Source organism: Pan troglodytes, chromosome 7, assembly GCF_028858775.2.
Source record: "Pan troglodytes isolate AG18354 chromosome 7, NHGRI_mPanTro3-v2.0_pri, whole genome shotgun sequence".
Lineage (NCBI taxonomy): Eukaryota > Metazoa > Chordata > Mammalia > Primates > Hominidae > Pan > Pan troglodytes.
Window position 1 is genome coordinate 96,897,745 of NC_072405.2, and position 19,636 is coordinate 96,917,380.

General features: G+C 39.2%; 1 protein-coding gene and 2 pseudogenes across 1 annotated transcript in view; all 3 read right to left on the minus strand.

Moving 5' to 3' along the window:
• Nucleotides 1-19,636, minus strand: part of CNGB3 (cyclic nucleotide gated channel subunit beta 3) — a 169,472-nt gene that overhangs the window by 71,392 nt on the left and 78,444 nt on the right. The window contains exons 7-8 of the mRNA XM_519846.8: nucleotides 7,217-7,267; nucleotides 1,000-1,086 (exon numbers count right to left, since the gene is read on the minus strand). Of these exons, the coding sequence (XP_519846.5) occupies nucleotides 1,000-1,086; nucleotides 7,217-7,267 (138 nt within the window). The remainder of the gene's footprint in view (nucleotides 1-999; nucleotides 1,087-7,216; nucleotides 7,268-19,636) is intronic.
• Nucleotides 10,591-13,513, minus strand: LOC104007674 (golgin subfamily A member 2-like; annotated as a pseudogene).
• On the minus strand, nucleotides 13,561-18,686 carry LOC104007675 (ubiquitin-conjugating enzyme E2 Q2-like; annotated as a pseudogene).

The following is a 19,636-nucleotide window of genomic DNA, read 5'->3' on the forward strand; positions in this document are numbered from 1 at the left end:
CTCCTCAAATTCTTTTTAGGTATCAAATGAAGCTATGAGTTATAAAGTATTTATGTTTTATAACCATTTTGAATAGGTAATACATTCACATAGTTCAAAAACAATATGAAATATATACCTCCAACAGTCTCACTCTTACTCTTGCCCCTATCCGTCCTGATTTTCCTTCCTGCTTTCCCTTGCCATCTCAGGTAACCACTTTGATGAGTTTCTTTTTGTAGCTTTTCAGTGTTTATGTAAATACACAAAAATTGAATATTTTTCCTTTTTTGTTATACAGAAGGTAGTATTGTTCTATAAACTGTTCTGTAACTAGCTTTTTTACTTAGCAATTTATCTTGAAGTTTTTTCCATATCAGTACATAAAAAGCTTCCTCTTCTTTGTTTTAAAGCTACAAAATGTTCTACTATATAAATTATATAAATATATTTCAGTATATTTAACTAATTCCCTCTTGAGAAACATTTGAGTTATATTCAAGTATGTAAGTAAATGTGATGTGAAAGTATGTGCTCACATACTTGTGAAAGCATGTCTGTGATGTAAAAGTATGTTTACATTTTTTTTAGAATTACAAAATTTAAGATGAGTAAGATAATTTAGGGTAATCTAACCTAACCCCTTAATTTTACATCCCATACACCATGCATTCAGCAACTGAAAAAGGACAAATAGAAAAAAACAAAAAGTATAAAATACTCATTTGTAATTATAGCTAAATTTAGAAAGACAAAGCATCCCTATTTTAGATTATAAAAACATCTGTTATGAGACATGAAATAAAAACCAGGAGCAACTTTCACCAGTAGACATTTTTTTTCTTCATTCATTAAAAAAAATTATAGCATTGATGAGGGCAGAAAGATGGAGAAGAGTTTGGGAAAAATTAAGAATATTGATAATTTTAAGATACTTTAAATTGTTTCAAGATTTCCATTATAGGGAAATAGAAATATTTCCATTATAAGGGAAAAGACAATTAAATATAGTTATCTTACCTTTAACATCCTATTTGCTCTAAATATTGGATTAAACCCAAAGAAGAGGTAGCAAATATCAAATGGTATTATTGATGCGACATCCAACTGTTGAAAGAACACATTCACAAATATGTTGTGTTTACATGCCTTTCTGGGAATGGATGGATTTACATTGATGTCTGTAAAAGTTGACCAATCACAATATATTATTTGTTGTTTAATCCAAAACTGCTTTCAATTAACTATGCATGGGACTTTTTAAGGTGTATTAGCACCATGAAAACTATTTTGTAGCCTCCTTCCAACATATTTCATTTCCACCTCCGTGCATCTGATCTCTCCTTAGGCATTGCATTTACTGGGATTTTTATTGAGCTGTCACATATACAATGGGCATAGTTGCTAATGTTAAAATACGTTTTAACAGTGTTTTTAACATGGGGCTCTTCGACCAAAAATCAAGTCCATTCTTGATTTTATTTGAAAGCATTGTACTTTCATTGTAGTGATATATTTTTATGTTTCAGCCAATTCTCCTGTGTTCACAGTTGATTATATTGTGGTTCATTTAGGCTCTTCAATACTTTCTACTCTTGTCTACTTTGAACCATTTTGCTACCAATAAACTGCTTTAAAAGTATCTATCAGAGCCTGTGCAGGCTGAGAGAGGAGAGCAAAGAAATCAATAATGTTTGCAATTAATCAGCAGCTCTGATGGGAGAAGGTATTGAAAATATTATTATAGCTAAGAAATTTTCAAAAATTGTCATGTATTAAAATTATTTTGGCCTTCTGTTACCCTGGTCATTATGAAATGACAATGTCATACTTCATACTTTCTTGATGGCAACAACAATAAGAAATTCTTTTGTGTAAAATAATTATTCATTTTTATTAAATTTTACATGGTCTTAATAGGGTATGTGAAAAACTTTAAGACATTTTAAGACAATTAAGAGCAGTTAAGAACATATTGTAAGGCCACACATATAAAATAGAGAGCTGAGGAAGTCCTAGACAGAGGAATCCAGCAAGAGAAAGAAATAAAGGGCATTCACATCAAAAAAGAGGAAATCAAAATATCACTGTTCGCTGATGATATGATCATATACCTAGAAAACCCAAAGACATCTCCAAAAGCCTCCTAGATTTGATAAACAAATTCAGTAAAGTCTCAGGTTGTGAAATCAGTGTACACAAATCAGTAGCACTGCTATACACCAATACACATACAAAAATGACCAAGCTGAGAAGCAAATCAGGAACTCAATCCCTTTACAACAACTGTAAAACAACAACAACAAATCCCTAGGAATATACTTAACCAATGAGGTTAAAGATCTCTACAAAGAGAACTACAAAACACTGCTGAGAGAAATCACAGATGACACAAACAAATGGAAACACATCTCATGCTTATGGATTGGAAGGATCAATATTGTAAAAATGACGATACTGCCAAAAGCAATCTACAGATCCAATGCAATTCCCATCAAAATACCAACTTTTTTTTCACAGAATTAGAAAAAACAATTCTAAAATTCATATGGAACTAAAAAAGAGCCCTCACAGCCCAGGCAACCCTAAGCAAAAAGCACAAATCTGAAGGCATTACACTACCAGACTTATAGTTAGCAAAACAGCATGGTACTGGTATAAAAGTAGTACATAGACCAAAGGAAGAGAATAGAGAACCCAGAAATAAAGTCAAATACTTATAGCCAACTGGTATTGAACAAAGCATACTAAAACATAAATTGGGGAAAGGACATCTTGTTTAATAAATGGTGCTGGGAAAACTGGCAAGCCACATGTGGAAGAGTGAAACTAGATCCCTATCTCTCACTTTATACAGAAATCAACCCAAGATAAATCAAATACTTCAATCTAAGACCTGAAACCATAAAAATTGTTGAAGATAACCTTGGAAAAACTCTTCTGGACATTGGCCTAGGCAAAGAATTTATGACTAAAGCCCCAAAAGCAAATGCAACAAAAATAAAAATAATAAATGGGACCTGATTAAAAATGTTTCTTCATATAAAAAGAAATAATCATCAGAAAAAACAGACAACTCACAGAATGGGAGGAAATATTTGCAAACGTTGCATCTGACAAAGGACTAGTATCCAGAATCTACAAGGAACTCAAACAAATCAGCAAGAAAAAAACAAATAATCTCTTCAGAAAGTTGGCAAATGCTATGAATAGGTATTTTTCAAAAGAAGTTATACAAATGGCCAAAAAACATGAAAAAAATGCCCCCCCGCCCAAATTGCATCATATCATCAAACCTCATTGATTTTACTCTACAGGTATTGATCTTTGTAACAAGTTAAGAAGTGTACAGAACAGTAATTAAAATAATGTATTTAAAATGAAAAAGCAGGCACACTGTTGACCTGTCTAGTGCTACTCTAAAACCTATAGTTTTCAGCTCAAATCATAATAATTTTTTTACTTGCTTTCTATTCAATTGCTCAACTCCCCTCTCAACTCCTCTATGATTACAGTCATTAGTCATTAGCCATTTTAATATTAACACATTGGCACAGATTTCTGTAGATCAACCATCTGATCCAGCAATCCCACTACTGGGTATCTACCAAAAGGAAAAGAGTCATTATATGAAAAAGACACATGCACATATAGGTTTATTTCAGCCCAATTCATAATTGCAAAAAATATGGAACCAACCGATCTTTGTAACAAGATTTGTACAGAACAGTAATTAAAATAATGTATTAAAAATAAAAAAGCAGACACACTGTCTGCTTTTTAGTGACCTGTCTAGTCATTAAGGAAATGCAAATTAAAACCACAATGAGATGCCACCTTATTCCTGAAAGTGGCCATATTAAAAAGCCAAAAAACAATAGATGTTTGCATGGATGTGGTAAAAGGGGAGTGTGTATGCACTGCTGGTGGGAATGTAAATATGTAAAACTTCTATGGAAAACAGTATGGACATTCCTTAAACAACTAAAAGTAGATCTACCATTTGATCCAGCAATCCCACTACTGGCTATCTACCCAAAGGAAAAGAAGTCATTATATGAAAAAGACACACGCACATATAGGTTTATTTCAGCCCAATTCATAACTGCAAAAATATGGAACTAACCTAAGTGGCCATTGACCAATGAGTGGATAAAGAAAATTTGGTATATGTACACCATGGAATAATATTTAGACATAAAAAGTAATCAATGTCTTTTGCAGCAACTTGGATGGAGCTGGAGGCCATTATTCTAAGTGAAGTAACTCAGGAATGGAAAACCAAACACTATATGTTCTCACTTATAAGTGGGAGCTAAGCTCTGAGTATGCAAAGGCATACAGAGTGATATAATGGACTTTGAAGACCAGAAGGGGGGGTGCGTTTGGGGTGGGACAAAAAAACTGCATACTGGATACAATGTACACTACTCTGGTGATGGGTGCACTGAAATCTCATAATTTACCACTATATAATTCATCCATGTAACCAAAAACCACTTGTACCCCAAAAGCATAGAGTTGAGATAATTAATTGCCTAACAATTTCAAAGCCTGCCGATATTGAACAAGAATAGAACTTCTGGTTTGAATTAACCAGATTAGCTATTATAAACAAATTACTTACTAAAAGTATTGGTTTAGAAATTGCATCATATCATCAAACCTCATTGATTTCACTGTAGAGGTATCAATCTTTGTAACAAGTTAAGTGTACAGAACGTAATTAAAATAATGTATTTAAAATAAAAAAGCAGATACACTGTTGACATAGTGCTACCCTAAAACTTATAGTTTTTGGCTTAAATCATAACGATCTTTTTGCTTGCTTTCTATTCAATTGCTCAACTCCCCTCTCAACTTCTCTAGGCAGACAGTCATTAATCATTGGCCATTTTAATATTAACACATTGGCACAGATTTGTGTAGACAGAGATAATTTATTTCTCATTGAACTGTAGAAAATTGAATTGAAGTATTGACCAGCACTAAACCCTGTGCAAGACAATTTGCAAAGCATGTTGGGGTTGAAATAGGAGTAAGATATTGTTTCTATTCACAAGAAGTTAACAAGCTAATAGTGAATGATCAGGTACAAAAATACAGTCATTTGTCACTTAACAACAGGGACATATTCTGAGAAATGCATTGTTAGGTGATTTCATCATGTGAATATCATAGCATGTACTTACATAAACCTAGATGTATTGCCTACTACACACGTAGGTGGTATGGTATAGACATACAAGCCTAGGCTTCTAGGCTACAGGCCTAGGAGCATGTTACTGTACAGCATGCTCTGTATATTACAGTATATTATTGTATGTTACTGTACAGCATGTTACTGTACTGAGTACTGTAGGGAATTGTAACACAATGGTAAATATCTTTGCATCTAAACACATCTAAACATTGAAAAGGTACAGTTAAAAATATGATACGAAAGATAAAAAATGGTACACCCGTATAGTATACTTACCATGAATGGACCTTGCAGGACTGGAACTTGCTCTGGGTGAGTCAATGAGCGAGTAGTGAGTGACTGAAGGCCTAGGACATTACTGTACACTACTGTAGACTTTATAAACACTGTAGAGTTAGGCTACACTAAATTTATTTAACAATTTTTTCTTTAATAATAAAGTAACCCTAGCTCACTGTAACTATTTTACTTTATAAGCTTTTGAATTTTTAAAAACTTTTTTACTCTTTTGTAATAACACTTAGCTTAAAACACTAATTGTGCAGCTATACAAAAGTATTTTCATTATGTATTATATAAGCTTTTTTCTATTTTAAAATGTTTTTATTTTTACTTTTAAGCTTTTTTGTTAAAAACCAAGACACAAGCACACAAATTAGCCTAGGCTTACACAGGGTCAGGATCATCTATATCACTGTCTTCCACATCCACATCTTGCCCCACTGGAAGGTGTTCAGGCTCCATAACATGGGTGGAGCTGTCATTTCCTATAATAACAATGCCTTCTTCTGGAATGCCTCCTGAAAGATTTGCCTGAGGCTGTTTTACAATTAACTTTTAAAAAAATTCATAGGAGTACATTCCAAAATAACAATAAAGAGTATAGTATAGTAAATACATAAGCTAGTAACATAGTTGTTTATTGCCATTATCCCCAATATTGTGTACCATACATATTTGTATGTACTATACTTTTATATGACTGGCAGCCCAGTAGGTTTGTTTACACCAGCATCACTGCAAACAGGTGAATAACACATTGCACTGTAATGTTATGATGGCTGTGATGTCACTAGGCAATAGGAATTTTTCGGCTCCCTTATAATCTTATGGGACCATCACCATATATGTGGTCTGTCATTGACTGAAATGTCATTATGCTAACACATATTAAATATATAAATTAATTTAGTCCTTATTCAAACTCAGGAAAGTAAGAGTTTGGAATAAGCTTTATGGCATTACAAAAGTATTTATCCTCTTTGTAGAATTCATCAAAGCAGCATAGAGATCTTTTATGAACATGCCTAAGTATGTGGCAATATTTAATAAAGAAAATTAGTCAGAGATTAAAAAAAAAACAATTGAAAGGGATGTTAATCATTGTAGATTTCCAACAGGGATAGTCTGAGACCTAAACCCAGATTTGTATTTTTAAACAAACTCTGAGGCCACTAAAGAATTGTCTTTGAAGTGAGAGGCTAGAGTTCACTCCAATTGGGTAAACCTAAATAACCCCTGACCTCTGCCTATTTCTCAGAGAACAAAGTACTTAGAAAATAATTATGGGCAATAAAATGTATGTTTTAGGAAAGGAAGGTTCCATGTTATCTAAACAATTGCTTCTCTTCTATTAATAATTTTTATTTTGAATATATGAGAACAAGAAAGAAGCAGGAGTAAAAACAATTTTGCAAACCTTTACAACATCATGCTACATGAATTGGGGGCTAGAATTTTGTAGACAAGACAAAGTATACAACCCATATTCCTTTACTGATGTGTAAATCAGAATTCAAATGTGGGCACTAACTTATTTTGGTCTGCTTAATAAGGGCTTATATGTTGAATTACCCACTTGCACATATAAGGAAATATATCAGGTAATTATTGAGAGGCAGAAACTTCAGGCTTATCGTTGTCTAATAAAACTTCGTATGTATAAACTTTGTTTATAGAAATCTATAGATGGGATTTAAAGTCAAAATGGTAATAGATCACGTGAGCAACTTTGAAATTGTTTGAGTCACCTACCTGAAATTTTGTAGAAGTCCTGTAGTGCTTCCTTAGCTCATTTGAATCCACCTGAAAGATATTTGTATTTTCATTAATTTTAGCCAATTTCATCAATTATTTTTTTCTCACTTTTAAATTTATAACTGTTTCTCTTGGTTGGTTCCTTCCAATCTCAGCCAATAAACATCCTCCATATTCCCAGGTATTAAAACAAAAAATGTTTGGCTTTAGTTTTCTTCTTACTATTGCCCTATTGTTTGCCACAATCAAGCTTCTCAAGAGAGTTGCCTACCTGCTTTACTCTATATCCTTCCCTCACATTCATCCTTAACTCATGGCAATTTGGTGGCAATTTGGCTTCTTCCTGCTTCTCTCATTTCATCAAGGCTAACAGTGCAAAGGTCACCAATGATCTCCTAATGATCATACCCAGGATGTCCTTTATGGCACTTAGCATCCTGTTATGGCATTCATCATGATTTGAAATGACACATATATAGCTTGGCTCATTTATTTAAAATTAGTCTACTCCATTAAACGGTAATCTATCTGAGGACAGGTTTGATTTTGTTTAGCAACTAAATTTAACTAGTGCCTAGAATATACTAAAAGCCCAATAAATATTTATTAACTGAATGAATAAAGAAATGGAGAGATGAATAAAACCTCTGAAGCATTAAAAATTTTTTGGACAATTTTTTTCCATGAAACTTTTTCTTTTCAAAGAATCTGTAATCCCACTCTTAGTTTACTTATATCTTCACTCCTACTTTTCAGTGTTCTTCTTGGATTCTTGGGCTAGTCATTTAAAAGTCAACATTCCCCAGGATTTAGCTCTCTTCTCTTTTCTCTTCATACTTGCTTCCTGGGAAATCTCACCCACGTTTATAGTTTCAGAGATTACCGTGCGGGTTGATGCTACCAAATCTCTACTTCCACCTAATATCACTTTCTTGAGCTGTTGATGGGTAAGCAACTGCCCATTGTCCTCTTCACTTAGCAGATCCACTGCACCAAACCTGAATTCATCATCATTCTTCATTCTCCTTGAGCCAAACTGCTGCTCCTCTTGCTTCCGAGTATCCTATGAGCAATCTCATCTGCACTGCTTAGTGGTCCTACACTGCGCATTCTCCCTCAGCCCTCATACAACCAATAGCCAAGTTCCACTCATTCTTCCTAAAATTTTCTCATGGCCATTCTCTGCTTTCTGGCACTGCTGTCTCTGCCTTTAGTCTTGTTCCCCTTGATCCATTCTACAGTGGCCGCCAGATGATCTCTAAATCAGATCACTTAAAATCCTCATTTATGTCAAATCCTGCAACTCCACATGATTTTAAGGAAAAAAGTGCAAGCACCTTTTCAGGGTATACAAAGCTCTACTTTCTGTTTTCCACTCACTTCCTGGAGCATCCCAGAAACAGAACCCACTCTGTTCAGCATTTCCTCAAATGCATCAGAGTGATGCCTTTGCCCATGCTGTCCCAGAGCTCAGAACATGTTTTTCTTTTTTTCTTGTGGAGGAAAAAGGTGCAGGTAACTCCAACTCATCCATCAAGATTTGGACTAAGGGTCTTCTCTGTCAGATGGTTTTCTCTGAGCCTTATAGCACCCTGGGCATGCCTTTTCATGACTCACAACATAAAATCCCACCATTTTTCTTTTGTTGGTCTGTCCTAGACATTCTGAGCTATGTAAGACAGTAGGGTCCAATCTTTGTCCTCTATTTCCTCAGTTCCTAACACAGTGTCTAACACACAGTAGGTGTTCAATAAATGTGTGACGAGTGATAGATGACTAGAGTGGCATTTGTTAATATTCAGACCTAAAATAATTAATGTGAATATTGGACTTTTATGTTTCACTTATATGTAGTAAAGGATTTTCTAAGGGCTCTTAATTAGTTGACCAAAGCATTATAACTTGGACACATGGAAGTAGTGTCTTCTAACAATTATCATTCAGGCTGTCTGGAAGTTTTAAACTGCTGCTTGAGCAATGTTAAAGATTGGTTAGTCAACTCCCTAGTTACTCCCCACACTACTGACTTTTTTGGCTATAATTTTTACTCATATACATGTACTAAATTTTACAGAAATATATTAGAAAATATATGACATGCTCATTTAATGATTTTTACTGTGAAACAAAATGGCTTACTGAGCCACGGGTAGACATAGATACAGCTTCAAATAAATAGTGTTATAAATCATGCACCACAAGAGTAAAATCAGTCACTTCCCTCAAAGTTTATATGGGACAGCCAGATAGATATCAAGTGCTAGACAGTTAAGTTAAAATACTACCTCCACCCTGCACTCAGGAAGAATGTTCTTAGCATATTTGTCTGTTTACTTTCAAGGTTGTCTATGATTCTATGATTGAATAAATGTAAATGCAACTAAAACTTGCTAGATTAAATGAAATGTGATTTAGTGATTTTAAAATCTATCTTCTTTAGAGCAGTAAATAAACTTGGCATCGTTAGCCTTATGAGGATCAGCATGCTTACCGGTAACAATTAGGTACTTATTTTTAAAATGTCACCCCACTTAATTCTCTCTCCCTCTTTTAAGCCTCACGATTATACCAGCGACATTTCTTCAGGGAAGGCTTACTTTAGGAAGGATATGCTAATTGCACCTAAATCCTTTTCCAATAGATAGCTTTTGAAGAAGATCTACTCAGGTGTTAGTATATTTACTTAGTATTCACCTCTTCTTTCTGCTCCCACCCCCCCAACCAAAATGGCTAAATCCATTTATTCCAAAATAAAAAGCAAAATAAACAGAAGTTGCATCACCAGGGCGCCAGGACCCCATCCTTGCCTCCTTTCTCTGTCCTGTACTATCAATAAAGAAGTTTCCCAGCCCCAAATAATTACTAGAACCTCCTCCGCATGTACCAGCTTCAACCTCCTCTATGTGTGATACAGGGGGTGGCCCTACCCTGGAATATACAAAATGTTACACAGATAGAATATGTACACTGGGGAAGGGGAGCCACCCCCAGCAGCCTGTTCTCTTGCCTGGTCTACATTTAGCCCCATTGTCCTGCCTCAGCTGCCTCTCTGAGTAAGAAGATGGGAGCCCCCGTGAGGGAAAAGTTGCTTTAGTGAGTCAGGCCATCAGGGAGGCCACCAGGCCTCCTCCAAATAAATCAACTCTATGAGCCTCTGGCTCTTAAATAACAACAATAATCATCCAGAAATTAAGGACTCAGCCTTGGCCAAGGTGGCAAAGGGTGTGCACTTGTTTGTCTCCCCCCATCACACAGGGGTCTTACCTTGCTCCTCTAAGGATAACAGGGTAACTGGGAAGGGGTGGTAAGGACCTGGTGGGGATGGAGCCTCTGGCCCCATTTCTCCAAGCTTTGCTGACAGTGGCCGGCTTTTAGATAACGGTGATCTTCACCTCATTTCTTGTCAGCATGATAGAAAAATGGAATGCAGGGGTTGCTGCCCAAGCCTGGGTGCTCCTGGGGGTTCTGCATCTCAGGAAGCAGTTGCATAATCTGCTGTGCAGTGGGATTGTCATGGGGAGAACCCTCCCTGGCCTCTTCTTGTGCAGGCTCCACGCTGTGGACGAGGCTCATCTTGCAAAGATCACCCTGTTTGTTGGCAGCCCCGAGCTCCTGTGGGAGCTGGGGCACCTGGAGCGGGCTCATCAACAGGGTTCTTGGCAGCTGCCAGGAATTTGCCATGCCACTTGTTGTGGTTGCCCACAAGCCGCAACACCAGCTCCTGCAGCTCCAGCAGCTCCAGCAGCTTCACCTTCATCTCCTCCTTGTCCTGGGCCAGGCTGCTGATGTATTCCTTCTGGTGCCATGTCTTCAGCACTGCCCTCTAGCTCTGGTACAGTGTGATGTACTTTCCTGCGGGAGGACAGGGTTCAGACGCTGGGACCCCTCTGACCACCGTGCAGCTCCCCCTGCCATGCCCTGGCCTCCCACTCACTGATGATGTCTGTCTCTCCAGACAGCTGGATGCAGCGACCTTCCAGTTTTTCCATCTGCTCCTTCAGGTCCACCTTCTCCTGCATAAGCTCCATAAAGTGGCTCTGCAGCTTCTCCATGGCCCCCTGCAGGGCCCGGTGGGCCTCCCAACACACAGAATCGCCTCCAGTCCCTGGGACTAGGGCTGCTGCCTCTGGCTCCTTCTGGACTGAGGCCACCAGGTGAGCCAGACAGTGACAGCTCACCCTTTGCTCCTTCAGCTGCCCACGTGGCCATGCCTGCTCCTCCTCGGCACTGGCCACAGCTGAGTTTAAAAATGCCACCATGGCCTCCCGACTCTCCAGTTCCTCCAGGATGCTTGGCATGAGCAGAAGCGCCTCCTCCTCACTGTCCAGTCCATCTCCTTCCCCATGGAGAGCCATGAGGGTCAGCTGGGCCTGTAGCTGCTACTTCTGCTGGCTGGTAGCTTCCAGGTGCTCCTGGGTCTCCTGCAACACTTGGCAGGCCATCTTGGCCACGACTTTGCCCTGAGCTTCCTCCTGCTGCAGCTGGTCTATGAGCTGGGTCTGCAGCAGTAACTGCTTGTGGAGCTCCTTCTCATAGGGCACCTGCTGATAGGTGGCCACGTACTGCTGCAGGTGACCCAGGTACTGATCTCACTACTGCTGTAGACTCTGAACCTCTTGGCTCTTCAGCTCTACCATCTCCTTCAGCTCGCCCAGCTTCTCACTTGGCTCCTTCTTGATGTGCTGCTCCGACTGTGGTGTGCTGGTGATCTCCATGTTCTCATTGTTCAGCTTCATGAAGCCAGTCTGCAACTTGGCCAGCTGCTCTTTGAGCTCACCGTTCTGGAAGACTGCATGACTGATGGTGGTGAGGTCATTCTGCATGGTCTCCAGGGTTTGCCTGTGCACCTCCACCTGCTCCTCCCAGAGCTCAGCCTTCTGCTCTAGCTCCAGCAGCCTCTCCTCCTGCTCTAGGTTCAGGCGACTCAAGCCCTCATTGTCTTGCACCTGGGCTTGGAGCTGTCCTGCCAGACCCTCCAGCTCCTTCCGCAGGTGCTCGGCCTCCAATTATAGCTGCTGCTCCACCTCAGAGGGCCCTGCTGGGGGCTCCAGGAGCAGGGGTTCAGCGATCTGCTCCCTCAGTTTGGCCAAGCTGGTCTCCAGCTCCTGTACCCAAGTCATGCTGTGCTCCTTCTCCTCCCTCAATGTGTGCACCTCCTCTGACATCGGCTGTATCCTCTGCTACCACATGGCACTCCCTCCTTTCAGATTTTCAGTATATTGATCTTTCTCCATCTGTAGCTGTTTCAGCAACTCCATAACCTGCCCCAGGTGTGCTTCCAGCTGTGCCTGCTCCTCCATGGCCTGCTGTAACTGCTGGTTAGCATCAGGGGGTTCACACTGGCTTGAGGACTATTGAAGCAGGAGCTTGGCCCTCTCCAGCTTCTTTTGCAGATCCTCCAAGTTGAGCTGGATTCCTGACTCCTCTGTCACTAGGACTCAAATTTCTCTTCTAATTCTGAGTTCTGTGGCTTCAGATCCTCATATAACTCCAGCCTGAGGGCATCTCTCTCTTTGATTAACTCTTTGTTGTACTTGTCTGTCTTCTTCTGCTATGTAGAGACAGCAGAGAGAGCCCACTCCAACTCTCCCACATGCGCCAGGAATACTGCAGGCAGCTGGCCAGATCCTTTGACTCTCCTTCAAACTGCCTGGCAGCATGCTGAGTGTAATACAGGGCTGTCCATAACTCTGCCTTCTCGGACATGAGGATCCCTATGGTCTGAATTTGAACCTGTAACCACTCCCTTTGGCTCCCTGCTTTCAGTTGCTTGCTTTCTTTTCTCTTCCAGTTGATCCAGAATTTCTTGGTTTTGTTGTTTCTCCAGATCCTTCAGGTTAGCAGATGATGCAGGGCCCTCCCCATTGACAAAGGATGTAGACTCAGAGGCAAGACCATTGAGCTGTTGAAGAGTTGTCCTGGGCTCTTGATCAATGAGAAAGTCTTGGTTTCATCCATGAGATTGGGACCAATGTCAGCATCATGATTCTGAGGTGCTGCCATGCTAGTGAGACTGGCACCAGGGGAAGAGACACCACCAGCTAACATGGTGTCATGAGCAGACAGTTGTAGGGGAGAAAGCATGGTCTTTGCACGTATCCTCAGGTGAATGGCAACCACCAGAAGTGGTTGTCTCAGGATTGCTGCCATTTTTCATTTTCTCCTTTTTTGTTCTTGTACCTACACCAGAGTTGTTTATATGCTGATATTCTCTCAAGGTTTTCTTGGCCACAGCCAGTTTGCTCTGTAGGGTTTCTTCTGACATCACAGGCAGGGTGGGAGGTGGGGTTGGGGCCATATCAGCACTATCCTGGCAACCACTGCTAAACACATCCGGTCATCTACCGGGCAGATGTGCAACTGATCCAGAGGAGAGTTAACCAGGGCCACACTAGAACGCAGAATAGGGTGTGTCCTCAATGCTCCAAGCCCATTGGTCAATGAGAAAGATGAAAGGGAAAGGAAGCATGGCCAGGTGGCAGCATGTCCAGAGGGACGATTTTTCTCATGCATCTGTACAATGGAATTATAGGATTGTTGGGCTCTTGCTAGATTATATTGATTCTTATTAGCTCCAAACTGGACTCTGGCTTTGCCTCTGACTAAGATGGCATTTATTTGCATAATGACCAATTCTTTTGTGTAGGCACAGCTACAGCCCTGTTTTGTGAGAAGTTCCATACACAGTGCTCCCCCATCCAATACATATCCTCCTGAGAGAACAGGTAACACCACTCGAACAAATGGAGGATAAAATGGAAAATTGTCCTGCTACCCTCCAAAGTCTATGAATACCAATACTAATAACTTGGCAATTCAGTTTAAGGTCCTCTTCATAAGGCCAGTTAGCTCAAGGCAATAACATTCTTCCCAGGCCTCTTAAGAAATACTCCTACCCCAGAAAAGGCCCTTCTTTCTGGTGTTAGGAGCCATGGTCCAGAAACACAAATCCAATAGAATTTCAGCCATTTACCTCTCAGATCGCCTCCTCCCTAAAGTTCTACTTTCCTGGGTTTTTTTGTGTTTTGTGTTTGGCCTTGGTTCTTCATTCGTTCCCCCATATGAGTCAGTAAAAATGTAGCCATTAGCAACTTCAGTTAATATATAACAGATTCATACTTTAGGACGACAACCCAGTTGACAACCACAACAGTTTCTTAAAAGACATGTTAAACAAAATATATTCTATGCTTTCTTTTTCTTTTATGATCTGAAGATCATTGTGCAAAAGACTATCACGGTCGACCTTCTGCAGTTTAACATGCCAGTAATGTACTGTCATTTATGAGTTCCACTGAATAAATCCTTTTCAAGCAATATTGCTTATGCTTTTGCCAGAAGATAAAAATCATGTAAGAGTTAATTCTCTGTCAGGAAGAGGACAAAAAAATTCCAGCAGACCTGTTTTATGTTTTATAACTCCACGATCTGCATACGTCCCTGAGCTCTTTCATAAGTCTATCTGAAACTTGCACTGACCCAAACACCACATCACATTTAAATGGCCTTGACTTTGAGTCTTCCTAATTTTCTCTAATGTTGCCAAATTTTCTTTTTCAATTCCTTCATCCTCCAACTTTTTCCCACTAATAAGTTCTTCTTCCTTCATCTTACAGTGATTTAAGTATTTTATATCTCCAGCCATCTCTTCTTCCTCTTCTTCTGAAGTCACTTCTATTTTCCCATTCTGACCCATGGGTAGTGGTTGATCTAGCATCTCAAACATCCAAGTGCTTAGGAAGGTTATATAATCTGCAGAGTTCGCATATCAACCACTTCAATTGCTGACGAAGGTAATTGTTGTTCTTAGTATCTTCTGGACGTTCCAGAACTGATGTCAGATTTGGGTCATCACAGTCCACAAACCATATTGGTGAAAAAGATGGATAGGATTCTTGGAATCTCTAGGCACGAGAAGAGGCTCAACCCATCATGGAACAGTCCTGCCCTCCGTGGTGTCTTGTCCACAGGAGATTCGGCAATGTGTAAATATTCAGGAGACTGGCCCAGGTGCAGGGCTGCGAGGGTGCGCTGCTGTCCCCGTCCCGCCGCCGGCAACTCAGTCCGCAAGGCTGAGCATGGGGCGCCACTGCAGCTCTTTGTGAGCCTGCGCCAAGCCGCACACCGCAACCCGTATTCACTCCTTCTGATAAACAATTCATAGAAACTTCATAATTTTACACAGGACAGATGGAAGAAGTATTTTAAAAGAATATTACCTGAAACAATTATAATGCAGATTAAATAATTATTCAAGGAAATAAAATCCTCGAACTGAGATTATCATTCATTCACTCCTTCAAACATTTCTTGAGTATACTCTAAGTTCCTAGGATAGATAAATAAGTGAATCGAATACTGTCCCTACTCTCAAGAAACTTATCCTCAGTTAAGAAAGAGAGATACATAGACAAATAGGAGACAAGAGGGAAAAGTGAAGTGTGTGGACAACCATTCATTTAATTCATTTGACAATACATTTAATTCATTTGTATTTTCTATATGCCAGACCCTGAGCTAGGTATCTTATTCAATCTTCATAATAGGTTTATGAGGTGGGTACTGAGATAGCCAGGTGGGAGGGGGTTGCTGGAGAAACTCCAACCAGCCTGCCCACTGAGGTGGAGCCTTGGAAAGTTTGCTACATTTGCAGTAGGGAGGAGCCTGGTCCCTCCTCTTCCTGTGTGGAACCTGGAATTCGAACAGTGGGCACGAAGCACTCTAGCATGGGGCTCTGGCCTTGTGGAGGATCCCTGTTTCCCCCCCTTTTTAAACCTTTTCACACAATAAAGCCCTGCTTCAGTCACCCTTCAAACTGTCTCCGAGCCTAAATTTTCATGGCCATGGGAGAGCCAAGGACCCTGTCTTTAGCTGAACTAAGGAAAAGTCCTGCAACAGTACGACTATTCCCATTTTGGGGGATGAAAAAGATTGTATTCAAATAAAGGGTAAGTTTAGTTTCTTCAAGTTAATGCTATTAGCAAATTTCAGAAGTGAAATTTGACCCCAGACTGTTGGTTTCTACTACTTCATAATTAGCCTAATAAATATTTAATACAATTAAATAACAGAATTATGAGTAAAGTGTAGGAAGCACAGAGAAGGGAGTGGTTTTCTTCAGATTGGTTTATAAAGAGCAATTGAGAGGATTAAGTACCAAAAGCAGTTGATTATAAAGGAAGGCCTAATTGACATTGTAACTAGATGACACTGAGGATTTCTGTGAATTTTGTGATTGGTAGGTTTAGCAAAGAGTTGTGGATGTGAGTGTCTCTTATCTAAATAATCTTCACTGTCATCTCCAACTCAATTTCTGCTATCTATAAAGGAAATTACATACAACAGACTTTTTGTTTGACTGCATTTCAAAATTCTGTTATCTTTGTAGCACCACTTTTAGGAGAAAGATTTTATAAATAAATGCTGTGAAAATCTTGTAAGGCCTCCTGGTTTCTATTGTAGCTGTTAGCACCTCAATCTGTTGTCTGTTACTTGCTTATTTTCCTTCAAGGCCTTGGGGAATTCATATTTCCATCCTCCAGTTATGGTGCATTTATTTAATAAATTAAGTAGATGTATCTACCTAGCAACTGTAAGTATTTAATAAATGTCTCTTGAATGAATGATTCAGTGGTGTTACCAATGGTAGCATGGATAGCTAAATGTGAGACCTTCGGGTTGGGTACTCAATGTGCATAGTCTTCTTACCAAAATGTAATCAAGTTTCAAAGGCTGCAGCTACTTACTCTAAATTAAAGAAACCATTAAACTTCTTTTGAACAAACAAAGCAATTATTTCCTGCTCTATATTTGTAGCTTATGATAATGCATTTTAAATAGAGCCTGTTGAGTGTGTTTTTTACCAGTTATTTTTCTTGGTTTTAACACTTCATTGTGTGCAAAAGCCTCTTAGAAAATTGAAAATAAAAGTCTCCCTTTACTGATTTTGTCATTTTCCATTTGTCAAACATTGATTTTCTCCCCCCTTGTGAGTCTAATGGAGGTTGAAATTAGTGTTCCTTTTGTTGTTGTTTACTTCTTATTTGTACACCGTCATCACCATTCATCAAGCTGCCAGGTTGCTCTGGGGATGGTGCTGGTGATTTAACTAATGCTCTAAAGTCTGCACAAGGAATTTTTTGAATAGACTTTTGGCACAGCTTTGGCTTTTGCCTTTAGTATTTCTTTCTAGGAAAGATTTCAAATATAGAAAACACTTCCCAGAAAATGACAATTATTTTAAGGAAGAAAAAAATATTCAAAGCTATTCCTTTCAGCTTTTTGATAATTTAAGACCTTCTGAAGATTCAACAGAAAATATTAAGGAGATTAAGCGACCTAACTATCTTCTTCAAAATTCTACATGGACCTAAGATGCCATATAGGCAGTCAGTCTGCTCTTCCTATTGTGATATTGGAGGACATGTTCTGTGCAGCCCTTGCTGAGCCTTGGGAGGAGGATGGCACATTGGCCACAGTTGGAAATGTAGCATCCTTCTAGTTAGCTGGGGAAGGGGCTTGGGGTAGTGGTTATAAGACTTGGGTTTGTGCTTGTGAAAACACATTTTTCTGTTTCTTAGATTGATTGGATTGACAATAAACTTCCCTCAACACTGAGAATAAATCCAGGAGAAGATAATTTCTCCTAAGGGTAAGAATGCTAATTTCTTAGGAAGGGCACTGCATTTGATCATGAGAAATAGGATGTGATGAATTTGGCAAGTAAAGAATAAAAAGATAGACCTGTAGATGCCATATTCATTAAAAAACAAAACACCAGTGGAGGTGTTCTACGTACTGGTGATTTGCCCTATCTATCTGTGAGGGGTGTGGCTACCTCTCTGTGGTTTGGCTGTATTGATGGAGATCTGGATGGCTCATTGCTCTTTCATTCTCTTACCACACTGAATAATAGTATATTTTGCAATGGTGGAAATCTTCTGTGCTGTCCACCAGACACATGGTTGTTGAGTTCTGAAAATATGAACAATGTGGCTGAGAAACCTGAATTTTTAATGGTATTTAATTGTAACTAATTCAAATTTAAATTTGAATGGACGTATTTGCCTAGTGGTCACCATATTGGACAGTGCGGTGAGTCTATATTGATTAAAATGGTCATGACCATATAATGGCCAAAAAACAAGTGAAAAAATGCTCCACATCACTAATCATCAGAGGAATGCAAATCAAAACCACAGTGAGATACCATCTCATGCAAGTCAGAATGGCTATTACTAAAAAGTCAAAAAACAGCTGATGCTGGCAAAGGCTGCAGAGAAAAGGCAGCACTTATAAACTGTTGGTAGGAGGGTAAATTAGTTCAGCCACTGTGGAAATCAACTTGGAGATTTCTCAAAAAACTTAAAACAGACCTACCATTTGACCCAGCAATCCCATTACTGGGTATATATCCAAAAGAAGACAAATCTTTCTAACAAAAAGACACATGCACCTGCATGCTCATCGCAGCATTATTCACAATAGCAAAGACATGAAATCATTCTAAGTACCCACTAACAGTGGACTGAATAAAGAGAATGTGGCACATATACAACATGGAACGAGATCATGTCCTTTGCAGGAACATGGATGCAGCTGGAGGCCCTTATCTTAAGCAAATTAATGCAGAAACAGAAAAACAAATACAGCATGTTTTCCCTCATAAGCGAAACATTGGATACTTACGGACATAAAGATCAGAGCAATAGAAACTGGGGATGACTACAGGGAGGAGGAATGCAGGGAGGAAGTGGGGGAGGGCAGAAAACCTAATTATTGGGTACTATGTCCAGTACCTGGGCCAATCGTACCCCAAACCTCAGCATCACCCAAGATACCCAGGTAACAAACCTGTATGTGTATCTCCTGAATATAAAATAAAAATTGGGGGAAAAAAAGGGTAATGAAAGCTTTGCTTCCTAAGTTAGGTTTTCCCAAACTGTCCAGGCCTAAAACCCTGTGCTTGATTTCTCTACTACATGGAGGCACTTCACCTGGTTCCTACTACACAAAGATAAACAAGGCACAGTCCGTGTCCTAAAATATTACAGCCTAGTACTTTCTCACAACACCAGGCTGTCTCCTAAGAAGGTTGAGTAGGTTCTAATGAGTGAAAGAATACCTATCTTATTTTTTAAAGTATTGAGGTGAATGGTAGACTGTAATGTGATAGAAAACAACTGCTTCACAGACTGTTTGAGGCTTGATTACCAGAGGAATATATATTAAATGGTTTCTTCTTTTGGTGTTGATAATTGATCCATTTAAAAAACATTATTTAGGTAAAATATGTGGATAGTTTCAACATTTCAGACTTGGCACTCTCTTTGTATGCTCAAGTATTGTCAAATTCTGAAACACTTACTAACCTGAACCTGCGTGATTGTAGAGGCAAGGCCTGGGTTAGGATCCTGG